The sequence below is a fragment of the Lotus japonicus genome, chromosome 3 (assembly GCF_012489685.1).
Source record: "Lotus japonicus ecotype B-129 chromosome 3, LjGifu_v1.2".
In the NCBI taxonomy this organism is placed as follows: Eukaryota; Viridiplantae; Streptophyta; class Magnoliopsida; order Fabales; family Fabaceae; genus Lotus; species Lotus japonicus.
In genome coordinates, this window is record NC_080043.1 from 25,366,230 (window position 1) to 25,382,730 (window position 16,501).

Here is a 16,501-nt window from a genome sequence, read left to right on the forward strand (position 1 = left end):
CGGTGTTTTTTTTTTGCCTTGGTTTGGATATGCAGCTAGAGATGGCAATGGGTAGGGTACTATTGTACCCATCCTCATACCCTCGTTTTAAAAAATTACCCGTACCCGTTCCCATACTCGCGTGGGTAGCAACTTTAATGCCTGTCCCCGTACTCTTTGGGTACCTATTTGCCCATACCCTTGCCCAATACCCGCAATATAGCTAACCAAAATATATTTTTCACTATTTTTGTTAATAGTAAATAAAAATACAACTACAATTTTAAATAGAAAACACTAATAAAAATACAAAAGATTATTCAAATACTTAGATTTATAATATAGCCCTAAAGTTATAGGTTAATAACTTACAAATTTTAAAAATAAGTGAGAGTAAATTAGTGATGATTATGAATACCTTAAATACTCACATATTTTTTTAAAAAAAAAGTAAGTTTGAAAGTTATAGCTTAAATTAATTTGTTATATATTACCAAATAATAATAATAATAATGATAATAATATGTGTGTGCGGGTATGGGGCGGGTTGGGTACTATAATACCCGTACCCGCACCCACTACTTTTTACGGGTAATTACCCATACCCAACCTCATACCCATCTAGCGGGTTTTTACCCTACCCATAGTGGGTATTTTTTACGGGTACCCTATGGGTCCTAGATCCATTGCCATCCCTATATGCAGCAAACTATCCACTTAACTTTTTTTCTTTTTTACCCATAACAATATGACATATTAAACTAACTTTTTATTTAAAATTTACACATTTTTTCATCCTTAAAAAAATTGTGTATTTGTAATAGCTAATGACGAATTAAAATTACATTATTTATTGATTTTTTTTATAGACAAATGTTAGTTGTTAGTAAATTAGTAAAATTATCCCTCCTCAGGGTTCAAACCCTAACCTTTCACCTACAATTACCCTTAGCTCAATATAAGACTAAATGAATACATCTTAAATAAAAGTTAAAATAAAAAATATTTCAAGGAATAAAATCTTATTTGGAAAATTGACAAATTAGAGAGTGAGACGTATTCCACCCATTCTTTTAGGATGGGCTTACATGAACAAGTTCCCTAAATTTTTGTGTTAATAATATCTCATAAATACTTATTTCATGCAATAACTTATATGGAGATATAAATGTTTATTCATAAATTGATATAAAAATAGTAGTAAAATAAGCTGAAAAGAGCTTATTGATAGACCGTACGTTATTTTCATCAACTTAACCAAACACATGTTTAAGCTTTTTACTATAGTATGAGCTCAAATTAACCATTTCAATCTCTTTTATTTTTATGTGAAAGTCCAATAAAAGCCCTCCCTTTGAAAGTTAGGCTTTTTAGTGTTGGGGCTACACTAGTCGATTAGTTTGGGTGCAATCGGATGTCACCTTTCCTAACTCGAGAACCGAACCAAACAATCTCAGGTCCCTATAAAAAATCCAAGCTGACCCATCAATCGAACCTAACCACCCAAAAGTGACCGGGTTGGGTCGGGTTCACCGGTTTCTCTCATTGGACCATACCCTCTTACACCCCTACCCAAAAACATACATCAACCATCAAAGAGGGACCTCTTTTGGACCAAAAAAGAGGCATCCTTCAAGACAACCGTTCTTACGTAAAATGATTTAATCTTTTACACACTGACTCTGCATATGAGCTCATTTCCTATGACTATAAATTTATCAAAGGTTCAAACAGGACATAAGGATTTGGAGGCAGTATCTCATAAGCTAAGCTGCTTTCCACAAATGCACTTCATCTTTCATATAATTTTTAATGGCTTCTATAACTTTGACAGGAAATGTCTCGTCCTCTGGATAATAAGCAATAGGATCAGGTAGTAGAGGTAATGGAAGGTTGAGAACGCCCTCAAGTGTTGCATGCAAACAATATGCTGAATACGTGACATGATATCCACCTTCCTGGACAATTAGAAGGCGTCCATCACTGTGCTTTGCTGCAAGACCATGAACTATTCGCCCAATTTCTCTGTAGCCCTCCATTGTTAAGCATTGCCTTCCATTTGGATCAAACTGAAGCACATGCAAGGATATCATTTCATTAAGCACAGTTTCACCCTCTCTAAAAGTGAAGCAAACATGGTGTAGAAAATCCAGAGCAACAAAACATGTGGATTGTATAGTTAGTGCATGTTCGGAAACCTTCTACAATTGATTCAAAAGCCAAAATCAAATCCCAGGAGAAGCTTATGTGAGTAGAACCTGGCTACCAGAATTGATTCTCAGGAAAAATAAGCTGATCCAACCATACTACTAAACTGTTAACATTGCCATGTTCCTTTTGAGTTTTGACACAATCTTTTTTTGGTGTTAAAAAGTTTAAGGGGAAGCACAGGCTCAAAAGAGTACTCACAAAAGAGTTATAATTATCTCACCCAAAAAAGGTGATGGAGGCTCAATGTCAAGTGCAAGATCTTACCTTGTCCCCCTTGAAACGGGTTAAATCACACAGAATCTGGATAAAAAACAATGCAATGAGCTTGATTTTTCCTTCTTCTTGATTTTAATGTGAAGGAAAACTTGTGCTGCTTGAAGGCAACAAAGGATAACTTGTGTGATTGTTTTAATTGTAACTGACAGCAATTAGTCTTTCGTTTGAGTAATTGAAAGGAACCATAACATTTGATTATAATGCTACATTTTCTGTTATTAGAATAAAGACCATTACAAACAAATTGCTGGGATGGTTTCAGTTGCAATGTTCCAAGAAATTAGGGTTGTGTGATTGGAGATAACTCTTTTATCTTTTTGTTAAACTTAAGTCCCAAGTCCAACATATTTGATCTGGTATAAGCCGTTTTAATAAGATGTTTCCTAGTCTTTTTAAAAGTATATTTAAAGACTCAACTTCAAGTAAAACCTTTAAATATTGCCAATAGATCTATCTGTAGATAATTAATAGGTCTAAACTAAATAGTATTAATAATAAAAGTATTTATATTTACTTAAATAGTCAGCTCATCAAGCCTCAAGTGCTTTCTCAAAGGTCTAAACTCTAACCTTAATTAATAGACTTAGAAAGATATTGAACTAAGTTATTTAGCCAACAAGCCTAGGATAAGTCTAATACGCAAACCGGGGGTATTCATGATAAGCCAAGAATTAAGTTATTCGAAGCACACAACTTCTCTTTTACATATCTTGGAAATTTATGGTGCCCATGATGTTGCTACGGCCATGCCTTTGCGCCCTACACATGACTTTAGCCCTCAATCAGTCAATCCCCCAATTAATAACATAAAAGATATTCCTAGAAAATCTATCTAAAGCTTCTACATTCTGTTCAATTTCTTCCCCAAATAAGAGATTCGGTAGGTCAGGTCAAATTGTTATGAACCCAAAAGCAGAAAGAGATTTCAGAGAGAAAGAGCTGACAAAACAAAAAGAGAAGGTGAAAGAACGTTTTTGTGATGGTAGATTGAATGGGAAATAAGGTATAGGGTGAATTTCTCCTTCCAAGAGCTTCCCCTTTTGCAAATGAGTTAGTACTTGGTTCTTCAATATGAACATTTTCTAAACAAATCTTCTTCTACGGTTTTTACCCCTTCCTATTATTTAAGCAAACAAACTAACCAATTTTGCAACAACTCCTAATCATGTTCGTGCATTCTTGTGTCCTACATCCCATCAGATATGCTGGTTAAATTATTAAAATAAAAACCACAATAAAAGCCTTTTCCCACTGAACTGAGTCAATTGCATAGATTGAATAAGGCAATAATATACTAATAGAAATCATGTCTAGTGACAGATCATTTAAATCTAAAATTTCTTAATAGTTTGGACTGCGGTTTTTACTGATATTCTATTATGTCTAACTATTGAAATATCTAATCTACCTACCTTACACAGACTAAACAAACTAGTCAAACTGTGAGACTACAAAAAACTAAAGACCACTGGCACTGACCATGTCTTTGTCATATAACCTGTAATTATCTTCACACTTAGAGCTATAATTTTCTACATAAATCATAAATAAACCTTCATATAATCCTTTTTCAAAACAAAGAGACCTAAAAAAGCATTATGAGATCAATCATTTTTTGAATAATCACTTACAGGAACACATTCTAAAATCTAGGAATAATCTTATGGACTGATCATAGTAACTTGACCAGGGGAGTAGTTGTGTGACTTGTGTCCAATAAGGATGTATGTTTACTTTTTGGATGGTAACATAGTTTGTAAATTCAGCAAAATATGCTCTTGAAAACACATATAGGTCAAACAGTTCATCTGTTTCTCTCTCCCCGCCCCCTCCTGTAGGGTTATCAAACTAAATCTTGTTTGTACTCATTTTAATTATTTGGCTCCATTGGAATTGTTCAGGTTCCCATATCATGGCTAAAACTAAGTCTGTCCCCCAAATGTCATATTATTGTATCTTCTCAGGTTTTGATTTAACTGAGCATAGAATCAGGTCTGTACAAACTTGTCAATAAAATGCTAACTATGATCAAATTATAAATCAGGAGCAGGGAAAAAATGATAACTAGAATAACTTACTGCACTTGAGTCCTGTCCAATAACCAAAACTATGATATCAGGTCCAAACTTTTGGATTGATGGAACGACCAACTCATTGAAAGCATATACATATCCCTTGTCCCCAGTTCCGTTTGGTAGAGGTATGTTCAAGTTATACCCATAACCTTCTCCTTCACCTAGCTCATCAACAGATCCACTTTGAGGATGAGATGGACCCCAAGACCCATGGTTCATATGGAGAGAGATAGTGAGAACTTTATCAGACCGATAAAATCCCTCGGCCGTGCCATTTCCATAATGAACATCAATATCTATAACCGCAACCTTTTTGCACCCGGAATCTAAAGCCAACTGCACTGCTAGACCAGCATTGTTAAGGAAACAGTAGCCATCAGCCTGAGAAGGCTGAGCATGGTGACCAGGGGGCCTGACCAAGGCATAAGCAACTTTTCCATTCCCATCAAGTAAATGCTTCATTGAAGATAATGTAGTTCCAGCAGCAAGAAGTGCAGCATCCCATGACCCAGGGTTCAAGAATGTGCCAGAACAAAGGGTCTTTCCCCCTTCTTTATCAGCTTCTACCAGTTCATTTACATATTCTGGGAAATTACAACATCAGAATTATATATATCATGCACTTTCATATCAATCCTGAACAATCTCCAGCATAATTAAAAAAAGTAAAACACATTCGTCAACTGTCATCCTCCCGGTAAAGGCAGTTAGGTTGTTAGAGTCTGTTATTGTTGTTACAAGTTTGTTATGGTAACTTAGTTGGTTAGCTACTAGTTTGAATAGCTTTCCTTCTACTTATATAAACAGCAATTGTATTTACTTCACAGTATCAATTTTATTGAACCATTTTCTCTTCCTTCACTCAATTGCTGTGTAAACTCTCTCTCCCTAAACTTGGTCTGGTACCTTACACTCCCAAGGCCAAATATGGGTTTCACAGGGTAGAATTTCAGAATTTCTATGCAAAGAACATAACTTTACTAAAACCCCATTTGCCTCATAAACTGAGAACATCAAAAACCTATGATTATAGCCAAAATACACAAATATATACTACAAAATACAATGAGAATCAAGGTAAGGTGATGGGTAGAAGGGATTTGAGTAGTAGTACCAGGAGAGTGAAAAGAATGGAGTTCATGGATTAGAGCAGATCTTCCAATGTTCCAGGAAATGTAAGGGGAAATGGGACCTCTTTTGAGGATGGAGACCATGTTCTTGACCCTGTCAGAGTTTTCAGGATGTTTCTCCAACACGTCCAAGAAGCCTGGGTTGATTCCTGAGTCAAACACTCCATGACCAGTGTCATGGTTGAGCATCCCTTCATGCCAGAAAACGTCAACGCGGTTCACCATGGAAGAAGAAGCTGCATCAGTGTCAGTAGCCATGGCAGAGAACCAGTGACAGTGAGAGAAGCTTTTTTTTTTTTTTTTTTTTTGGTCAATCAGTGAGAGAAGCTTTGATTGTTTTGTTTTGGTGAGTTGTTGTTCTTGCGGGCCTAACTCTTACCATTATCCGTGGGCTAGAGCCCAAGTCTCCAACTATTCAAATAGAACATGTTGTAGGGGAAAAAGGAAGAAAACCATTGTTAGCTACTGGTCAAACAATTAATTAACCTACAAAATAATGCAAAGTTTCCAACTTGTACTATGCATTAACTTGCAATACGCATAAAGAGAATGGAAAATAACAAGAAAATTGAACAACTTACCAAAATAAAATAGAGATGAAGATCTTAAGGACAAATGACTTGTGCATCCTGGAGAATATGTTAACAAAAAATTTCAAATAGGAAGACTAAACAAAGATGGCGAGAATATGAGAAAATGAAATGACGCTCATTCTCTTTATTAAAGGCAATGAGATGGGGGCAAAGGTAATCATTCACTTCCCAAGCAACAGCAAGGACAACATTTCTCGTATTATTGTGATGCCTTTAGAAAGTTGTGTCGAATCAATCATTGCTAATCGAAGAGTCACACACATCCACTTACTTCCATCAATGACCAATTCGTGACAAGACGCACCTCTTCCCACTCTTCGAGACCTCAGATAAGGCATCAATATATGAGGCAAACCATGCATATGACAATAAAAGCTCGACTAATATCATCTCGGCCACATGACTTATAAGCTTTTAAGCTCATAGTGGATAACGAGTATACCACAAGGGACAAGGCAATCATCTCATTGTTTCGGGCTATAGACTATCTTGAATCTTGGCATTCCAACCATCCTAATGCTTTGGATACTTGGACATGAGAAATTGTTACGGAATAAAATGATAAGTTGTCAAATATTGATTGTGTCCTGCACAAATGAGAATAATGTTCTTAAATATCAACTATTATCATATGCTTCTGCTGCATATCAATATCATATCTCCACTCGATTCCCTCTATATTTGTTACACTCTTGTGTATAAATATACATTAATGAGGCACTCCTAAGTTACACGCTACATTCTAACCATAATCTGTATTTTTCCTCAAATTTTCTCACTTGAGCGTCGAAATGTCTAGGTTCTCACCTTTGACATCGATCTAATCACAAGATACGAGAAGAAGGAGAGACCCTTCCACGGAGGAGCAGTCCAACGAAACAAACCTTTCACCTTACCATCATCTTATATCCAAGTTCGATAATCTCTTACTAGAATATATTCTATTTTAAAATTGATGTATAATTTTTGAGTTTTATTATTTAGATAAGATCTTATTTAGTTAACAAAGCATGATTTATACAAGAATTGGGTTAATAAACTTACTAATGCAAGACCCAAATGAAAAGAAACAAAACATAAGACTATGGACTACATGTCCTTTTGATGATTTAGGGATTAATCTTGAGACATTTATTTAAAATTCAAGTGTAATAAAAATCTATAACATTTGTTCAGGGATCAATGAGCTAAAAACTTTTTAGGCTACGCATATATAAGAAAACTTATCAGATCAATGCAGTGTTTTACTCCACTAAATATTATTCCTTTCTTGTAATCTCGGTGGTTACTCGTTAACTGTGATTACATGAGTCGAATCATCATCATCAGAACTAGTAATTGGTTGCACAATTCCACGATGAGGCACAAAATTTGCAAGGGTTGCTAGTTCATCAACAGCTTCACAAATGTTCTCAACGCAAATAACAATGTCTATTAGCAGTGATGCCACTGTAGCTGCTGGCACTATCTCCATTGGATCAACTTCTTCCCATGGATTTGCTCTTAGAACCGATTTAAGAGACTCAACAGCATTTTTAGCATGTCTGACATGGAGATTTGGTGCTAATGACTTGGCCATTTTTTCAACTATCAATGATGATTCTTTCAGTGCTTTACCACATTCCAAGCTAATATTTTTGCATGGCTCTTCAATTATGCTTCGAAGTTCATACGGGGTCTGTGGAAACGCACAAAAAAACTAGGTTAGCATGTGTTGGTTTCACGATTTGTACATAATTCAAGATACAATTATTTAATGGATATGTGGTGGACACATAATTCAAAGTATTGCAATTGCAAGCTATACACTTAGTGATTCTGTGCATGTTTGAATATACGGTGCTAAACCACAAATGTCAAAATCATGGTGGACAGTCACAAAAGTCAACAAAAGTTGTATTTACCATGATTCTAGTTTTCCTTTCATTTTTCATGTATATCCAAACATAGATTTTATGACTTCTGTCATAAATAGTTTTAGGATTTTTCACCGTAGAACAAAATACGCAATATGACATTTTGCTTCTAATCAGAAGTGATTCAATAACATTTTAGTGATAAACTATTAGGTATTTTTATAAATGAAATATGGAATATCGTACTTGCTCAGAGTTAAGGAGGTAGACACTAAGAGCTTCAATTTTGTAAGCACACAACCGAGTTAGGTTCCCAGTCTTCAAGTATTGGTTCCATGGGTGGCGAAATCTGAATTGACCGTGACATGGTTCCCATCTTGCCAAAACAGCCTATCAAAGTTAAAAGAAATTAAAAATAAAAAATGTTAAATAATTTTTTCTTTTCCTTTTTCTGCTGAATACTCTTTATTGGTGTTCACCTTTGATTCTTCAGCGCTTTTTGAAGAGAGGACTTGTTTATAGCTGCCGAGAAATGGCTTATCCACCACATCAGCTTTTGTATTCTCTGAATTTTTGAAGTACTCATCTCCAAATCCTGTATTAGTTTTAATCGTAAGACATTAATAATAAGGGTCACATATTGTTTTATCTAAAAAATAGCAAAAACACATTTTAATTTCATTTTTTTATAGACAAATATTAGTTATTAGTAAATTAGTTTCTTCACCAGGGTTTGGACTTTGGCCTCTTCACCCTTCATTCTCCCCAACTCTTATGTCCCTTAACTTTTACCACTTTGTAATTAATTATCTAGTTTTGCTTCAAAGAGTGCCACCATGAAGCCCCATAAAATGAATAGTTTTAGGAATTAAATTTCTTTTTATTCTAATCCTTAATATTTTTTTAGAAAGCATAAAGATATATATTAAGCAAAAGCTTTGGGAACAAAGCTCAAAAGAATACAGGGTAACAAAAGTGATTAGTATAACAAAAAAACTAATCACCTTGGGAGCATTAAATTTGCCATAAATTTAGATTAGTTTTTTCAAAATTACCTTTAACCTACATTTTTAATTCCTTTTCATTAATGTTTTGTATAGTAAAAAAGAAAAGAAGTTCAATTAAATATAAATATTTTATATAAAAAATACCTAATGTAATACAATTTTAAAATGATTTTTTATAAAAATGATCAAACTCGACCTTCAACAATTCTAATTTGATTTTTTTTTTATAAGCAAGCAATATATATTGAAAAGAAGCATGTAGGTAATTCAACCCAATTTGACCAATTTGATTCTCTTATTATAAGAATCAGATCAAATATTTTTGATGTTCTGTTTTGTTTCTTTCCCGTCATTCATGGAGAGTCATGAAAGAAAACAAACAAATTAATATGGAATAGGGATTTTGATCTCTATCCGCTCCAGTTGCGGATCCAAGACCCCGGGGTCAGCGGTTTAAATTTTTCAAATGAACACATCGGTAAAAATATAATTAAAAACAACTTTAATATGTTTATACATGAAAAATTATATAAGTCATAATTGTGCAAATAGGTGCAAAACTTAATTTGCTAGTATAATTTAAAATTTTTAAAGGGTTTAAAAGAAATTATATAGGAAATTAAGTGTAATTTTTTTTTTCAAGGGTTAAGATGAACTCCCTCACTTATACATATATATATATATATATATATAGGTCCGCCCGCTCCAGAATCTAAATAAACAAATAAGAAAAAAAATGAGTTGTTGGGGAATGAAACTATAAAATATAGTGTGTTTCATTCTGTTTGAGGTGGGCATATTTTGGCTTTCTTCTATGCACGTCATTTTACTTCAACTATATATCACATGCAGTATGACATGACCTGGGACTTTTTTTTTTTTAAAAGGCAAAATATATTAAAAGCTAGCACAAGTTGACCTGGGACTTCTGTTTTGTGTTTTGGGAATGACACACTGGCTGCAAATATGACAATTGTATAAGACTATAAGCTATATAGAAGATTATATATATATATAGCATGGCGATAAGTAGTGATGCATCTCTAAAAACTCTGAGTAGCGGAGACAATACACATACATATAATTAAATAAGTAATGAGAGCAAACGATACATGTATTAGTAAGAAAATAATTTTTTTATAAGACAGATAATATAAACAACACATAATATAATATAAAGGAAACATAAAAAAGTTTATGGAAGGAATTGTCCCATGCCCTATAACGTAGATCCTTACAAAGTTACATGTGATAGAACAAATATTACGGAAGACCCGTAAATTAAAATAAAATAAAAATATGAGTACGGAGGGCTGGGAGATTCGTTCTTGTCAGTACGGAAGAATAGAAAATAGAAGATGCTTGAATAACATGTTACTTTACATTGTAAGTTTAATTAGATGCTTTAAAATCAATTTAACTAAAGTAATAATTTTTATATTTGTGCCTGACCGTGAGGCGAGGATTAGTCTCACAGCTGTCGGCTATGAGATACCTTGGTCAAGAATAAAAAAGACTTTTCTGTAAATACTTTTGACATATGAAAATCAAATTTTAAATAATGTATATTAAATACTAATTATTAAAACATGATTTATATCTAAATTAATTTTTAACCAATCCACGCTAGAACTTCACTTTAGGTAGTGTTTGAAAATTCTTCTAGAGTTAACTATGGAAAGAAAATTTTGCGTGTAATTTCTAAATTTTAAAATTCATTTGAGAAAAGAGAAACTAATAAAAAATGTAATTAGACTAAAAAAAAAGTTTTCTTGCAATGCAAATAAGAATCACATTACCTTCCAAGAAGTCAGCAACTTTGATAATATTGCCAGCAATCTGATTGTGAAGATCCTCACCAATCCAGATAGGGTAAATGCAAACACATACTGCAATAGCTATCAAGCTCCCAATGATGATCGTTAATAACCTCTCATGCACGACTTGAAAGAGTTCACCGTCTGTAAATTCTGAAAGAGTCACCAAGCAGAACGTCAAGATGAATATCATGAATCCATAATCGTATTTCGCCATCAATTGCGGCGACAATCTCATAAATGTCAATATCGCACCTGCAATATATCATTCAAAAAGAAGTTAGAAAACATTGTCATGGTTTAATAGTTATTTGCAATAAATCAAGCAATTAACTTAATGTGTTTAGTATAAATCAACTTTCAAATCTAACATCCCTTAAACAAACAACCAAACACGCTCGCACTTACCAATCACAAAGATAAATGCTGAAATCACTACATCTTTTCCATTCTTCCCACAAAGAGATGCTAATCTATGGGTTCCAAGCCCCAGAGCAGCAGCTAATCCTGTAGCGAACATCCTATTTAAACCTCTTCCGAGTGTTGCACCTGAAAAATAGGTCAAAAACCAAACTATTTACTCTGCTTTACCAAGAAAAACATGATTCAAAAGTTAAGAGATCTTCTTTGTAAGTTAATTTTAACACATAATTAAAGAGCATATTATAGACAACATATATTGAATGCTTGTAAAAACATGTTCATTGGTGGATCGATAATTAACACAGTTCATACAGATGGTGCCACTTTTAACACATTATCAATCATATTTTCCATTGGTATGGTTACTCACCAACAGAAAGTTCGATGACAAGGACAACAGTCATAACCGCCCAGATGATGTTCTCACCAAAACCATAGAAGGAGGGACGAAAATGGTGCAAAATGGAAACCAGCACAAGTGCCAATCCAACCTTGAAGGAATGAATAATCCTTCTTGGTTCATTTTGTACATACTTGACTAACTTAGCCCATGGTTTCTCAGCGCCTGGTGAGACCATCTTTAATTTGATCGCTCTCTTTGTGGGAATGAAGTGAGATTGGAAGTCCAAAATCAGTGCAAGATTTGCAAGCTGGTTCTAGGGGCTATATATAGGTGAGTGACTAGAAAAAGTTAAAACCATGGAATAATAAATAATTTCTCTGCAGTCTTAAAAAGAAAAACATTTTTAGTCACGCATGGAGTTTAATTTTACTGTTTTAATTACTTTTTGAAAATAGTGTACACTGTTTATGTTATGACTTATGAGAATATAATTTTTTGTTTTGTTTACTATTTTACTCCTAGGAAGATGCTGAGAAGGAAGTTAAAGATATATAACCATATTTTTTTTTACATATAGTTAGTAAAAAATATGAGCAATTTTAGGATGGATCAGGTTAAAAACTGATTAACTCATTAACCATGTTTTTCCTAATTATATTTAAGATTTAAGATTAGTTATTTATGATATATTTCATATGATGCGATAAAATTCATTTTCTCAGAAATTAACTCGTTTAACTCTTGTACGTTGTTCTTCTAAAATTGAGCAAAGACTACAACTTATCTTCCTGTAGTACTAGTTTTAGGCTGTGTGCACATCCACGGCGGAACTTAATTAGCGACAGAGGTAGCTGCATAAAACACTCTGACGCTGAAGTCAATTTAAGATCGGAAAGAGAAAACGCAAATTACAAAAGTCTAAGCAAAATAAAAATGAGTAAAACAAGTAATGCTTATGTAATTAAATGATCAAACATGTATTTATTGAGTTTAGCATGAACTATAATGAAAATACTTAACCTTAGTGAAACAATTGTGAATAACTTCCAAGTTGATTACTAAACTTAGTCTACTTCTATATCATTCATCATGCCAATTCTACCTGGTCTGATATGGGCGTATTGATTTACTTAGTAATTGGGCTGATCAAAGCAATGTAATTAATGGGTCGGGCAACCCATGGTTCGGTCGGACCAAAACCCAAAATATAAATAATAGGCACCATCCAAGCGATGGGGGACCTATCATTTCACGCATTTTACTCATTTTGTTTACTTTCGCTTGCTCTCTAAATTGGTTAGCCTTAGTCTGTGGTTCCATACCGGAACATTGGCGCCCACCGTGGGGCCGAAGGAAATTCTTCCTAGGCTTCATTCTCATCAGAAATGGTGACTCGATCTGGGGCGAACAGAGAGAGGAACGTTATCCCTCCGGATAATGTTACTCCTGATGTTCTCCAGCGAATCATGAATGATCTCAATAATCTACATCAACACAATCAACAGTTACAAACTCAACTTACAGATCTCAATCAGACTCATGGGCTACGCGAGGGCGATCGAAGAATGGCTGAGTCGGTAGTAGATTTCCAACCTTTCACTGAGGAAATAGCAAACACTACCTTCCCAGACAATTTGAAGACACTTGTTTTGGATTCTTACTGCGGAGACACGGATCCGAAGGACCATTTGGTGTATTTCAACACAAAAATGGTCATTGTGGGCGCATCGGATGCACTCAAGTGCAAGATGCTTCCATCTACTTTCAAGAAGTCTGCTATGACTTGGTTTACGACGTTACCTTCACGATCGATAGTGAATTTTACAGAGTTGTCTGCAAATTTTTTATCACAATTTTCAACTAGCCGTGCACAGAAGGTAACTCCAGCAACGTTATTCAATGTTCGTCAAGGGCAATATGAATCTCTGCAGTCATATATGGGGTGATTCAATCAGTTGTTAGTGCATTTGGAAGATAAAATGCCGGAAATTTGCATAGCGGCCTTTGAATTGGGATTAAGGCCGGGAAATCTGAATAGCAACCTAAGCAGAAAGCCGGTAACAACAATGGCAGAATTACGAACCAGAGTTCAGGGTTTCATCAGGGAGGAGCAAAGCGATCAGGTTAAGAAGAATCGTTCAAATGCGGCGGTTACCGGCCAACAGCAGCAATTTGAGCCGAAGAGAGGGGCGGTTAACGATCAGCGTTCGAAGGGAGTAGTTGAGCATGGAGATAGAAGGTACAATAATTGAAACCGTTTTGACAATCGTCAAAATAACCTTTCCAATTTTAAACATCGTGCTCAACCGTATGGCACTCGTGGGTATGGACATTCAATGACGTGGACTCGAAATCAAAATGATCGTGCGATACCTTTGGCGGTTAATTTAACTGAGGCTTTGCATACGTGTCTAGAGGCGAACGTCATCCGTTTCCCAAGGCAACCAAAACCACCACCAGGCTGTTGGGTCCAGGTGGGCCAGCATCCTGCCTGCAGGTAGCATTCGAAACGGGGCGTTGTCTGCTACGCTATAAGAAATAACGTTGCGCCCTCACTAACACCAATTGGTTTTGGCGTAGTGGTAAGCGCGTGATCCTACAAGTGGTATCAGAGCCAGGTCCCGTGTTCGAATCCCACGGAAGGCATGCTGTGCAGCTAGTTTGGCTGGCAGGTGCTGGGGGGGGATTGTTGGGTCCAGGTGGGCCAGCATCCTGCCTGCAGGTAGCATTCGAAACGGGGCGTTGTCTGCTACGCTATAAGAAATAACGTTGCGCCCTCACTAACACCAATTGGTTTTGGCGTAGTGGTAAGCGCGTGATCCTACACAGGCCACGTGGATAAGACAAAGTGGTGTGAGTATCATAGGATTTCGGGACATAACACTGATGATTGTTTTACTTTGCGAAAGGAGATAGAAGCATTGATCAAAACAGGTTGCATGAAGCAACTATCGGAGCGAAACAATTCAGATGAGGCAGGAACTTCAGCCCGGCGTATTGATGAAGGGAAAGAAATCGAGAATGAGGAGCACAAGAAGCAAACAGAGAGCAAAGCTAAGGGCCGAATTCATTCTATTTTTGGTGGATTTCGTGGAGGAGGTACAACTTATTTAGCTCGAAAAATGTATGTTCATTCTATTAATTCTGTTTATTCTAATGATTGGGGAAGTTGGGGAATCAATCAGCCAGATATCACTTTCAATGCAAAAGACTTTGAGGGAATTCAACCACACGAGGACGATCCAATTATAGTGATGCTAAGGATAGCAGAATATGAAATTGAAAGAGTGTTATTAGACAAGGGCAGTTCAACTGATTTGATTTATGGAGATGCTTTTGAGAAGTTGGGTTTAACGGAATCAGATCTATTGCCTTATGATGGGTCGTTAGTGGGCTTCTCTGGAGAGAAAGTTTTTGTCAGGGGATATGTGGAGCTGAATACAATTTTCGGTGAAGGGAAGAATGCGGAGGCATTTGCCATCAAATTCCTGGTGGTAAAATGTACTTCGCCCTATAATGGCTTATTGGGAGACCGTCTTTGAACAGACTTGGGGCGATTATTTCTACCCGACATTTGACAATCAAGTATCCGTTGAGCACAGGTGGTGTGGGAGTAATAAAGGCTGATCAAGTTGTGGCTCGAAAGTGTTATTCTGAAAGTTTTAAGCAGTATGGTCATATGGGAAAGAAAGCTATGAAGGAAGGACATCGAGTATATGAGGTCAATGTGAATCAAAATGAAGCAAGTTTGGATCCTCGTGATGGATTTTTGGAACACAAGATGACTTCAGAGGAGGAAACTAAGATTGTGGTGATTGGGGAGAGAAATCTGAAAGTGGGCGTATGTTTAACAGCAAGTCAACAGGACAGGCTAACTAAACTTCTATCTGAGAACATGGATTTGTTTGCATGGAGTGCGAAAGATCTTCCTGGGATTGATCCGGAGTTTATTTGTCATAAGTTAGCTCTAAATCCTGGGGCGAAGCCAATTGTTCAGTTCAAAAGGAAGATGGGCGTAGAGAAAGCTGTGAAAGTGGAAACTAATAAGTTGCTAGAGGCTGGATTTATCAGAGAAGTGAAGTATCCGACTTGGCTAGCAAATGTTGTTATGGTGAAAAGGCTAATGGAAAGTGGAGGATGTGCACTGATTATACGGACTTGAACAAGCATTATCCGAAAGACTCTTATCCTTTGCCAAACATTGATAAACTTGTTGATAGAGCGTCTGGATTTGGTATGCTCAGCTTCATGGATGCATACTCAGGATATCATCAAATCAGAATGTATGGACCGGATGAGGAGAAAACAGCTTTCATGACGAATCAGGCGAACTATTGTTATCAGACTATGTCGTTTGGGCTCAAAAATGCAGGTGCGACTTATCAAAGATTGATGGACAAAGTTTTTGATAAACAAGTGGGGAGAAACATGGAAATTTATGTTGATGATATGGTGGTTAAATCAGATGAAATGTTAACAAACTGCTCAGATTTGAAGGAAGCTTTTGGTGAACTCAGGAAACATAATATGCGACTCAATCCAGAAAAATGCTCGTTTGGGATTCAAAGTGGAAAATTTTTGGGTTTCATGATCACAAGGAGGGGAATTGAAGCAAATCCTAATAAGTGTAAAGCCATTCTCGAAATGCAAAGTCCTGCTTCAGTGAAAGATGTGCAGAAATCGACTGGGAGAATTGCAGCTTTGGCAAGATTTTTGCCATGTTCTGGAAATAAATCAGCTCCATTTTTCCAATGCTTGAGAAAGAATAAGGCGTTTCAATGGACAGAAGAA

The 16,501-nt window shown here is 35.8% G+C and overlaps 3 protein-coding genes across 3 annotated transcripts; all 3 read right to left on the reverse strand.

Moving 5' to 3' along the window:
• Nucleotides 1-1,278: 1,278 nt before the first annotated feature.
• Nucleotides 1,279-6,013, reverse strand: LOC130749005 (histone deacetylase 8). Its single transcript, XM_057602266.1, has 3 exons — nt 5,656-6,013; nt 4,545-5,125; nt 1,279-2,048 (listed from the first exon to the last, which is right to left on the reverse strand). Exons 1-3 carry the CDS (start codon nt 5,927-5,929, stop codon nt 1,746-1,748), a joined length of 1,158 nt encoding a protein of 385 aa, XP_057458249.1. The 5' UTR covers nt 5,930-6,013; the 3' UTR covers nt 1,279-1,745.
• A 1,463-nt stretch (nt 6,014-7,476) lies between these two features.
• On the reverse strand, nt 7,477-7,934 carry LOC130742631 (aluminum-activated malate transporter 8-like). The gene has a single exon (XM_057594730.1). It carries the CDS (start codon nt 7,841-7,843, stop codon nt 7,550-7,552), a length of 294 nt encoding a protein of 97 aa, XP_057450713.1. The 5' UTR covers nt 7,844-7,934; the 3' UTR covers nt 7,477-7,549.
• A 405-nt stretch (nt 7,935-8,339) lies between these two features.
• On the reverse strand, nt 8,340-11,977 carry LOC130743829 (aluminum-activated malate transporter 2-like). The gene is made up of 5 exons (XM_057596054.1): nt 11,738-11,977; nt 11,353-11,493; nt 10,927-11,199; nt 8,600-8,715; nt 8,340-8,510 (listed from the first exon to the last, which is right to left on the reverse strand). Exons 1-5 carry the CDS (start codon nt 11,943-11,945, stop codon nt 8,340-8,342), a joined length of 909 nt encoding a protein of 302 aa, XP_057452037.1. The 5' UTR covers nt 11,946-11,977.
• Between the last annotated feature and the right edge of the window lie 4,524 nt (nt 11,978-16,501).

Excerpts from the sequence above, each read along its gene's own strand:
- LOC130749005 (XM_057602266.1), bottom strand. The coding sequence starts at position 5,929 with ATGGCTACTGACACTGATGCAGCTTCTTCTTCCATGGTGAACCGCGTT. Across the intron at positions 5,126-5,655 it reads CCATTCTTTTCACTCTCCTG|AATATGTAAATGAACTGGTA; the intron begins GTACTACTACTC and ends GTAATTTCCCAG. Across the intron at positions 2,049-4,544 it reads TTGGACAGGACTCAAGTGCA|TTTGATCCAAATGGAAGGCA; the intron begins GTAAGTTATTCT and ends CATGTGCTTCAG.
- LOC130742631 (XM_057594730.1), bottom strand. The coding sequence starts at position 7,843 with ATGGCCAAGTCATTAGCACCAAATCTCCATGTCAGACATGCTAAAAAT.
- LOC130743829 (XM_057596054.1), bottom strand. The coding sequence starts at position 11,945 with ATGGTCTCACCAGGCGCTGAGAAACCATGGGCTAAGTTAGTCAAGTAT. Across the intron at positions 11,494-11,737 it reads TGTCATCGAACTTTCTGTTG|GTGCAACACTCGGAAGAGGT; the intron begins GTGAGTAACCAT and ends CCTATTTTTCAG. Across the intron at positions 11,200-11,352 it reads AGCATTTATCTTTGTGATTG|GTGCGATATTGACATTTATG; the intron begins GTAAGTGCGAGC and ends GATATATTGCAG.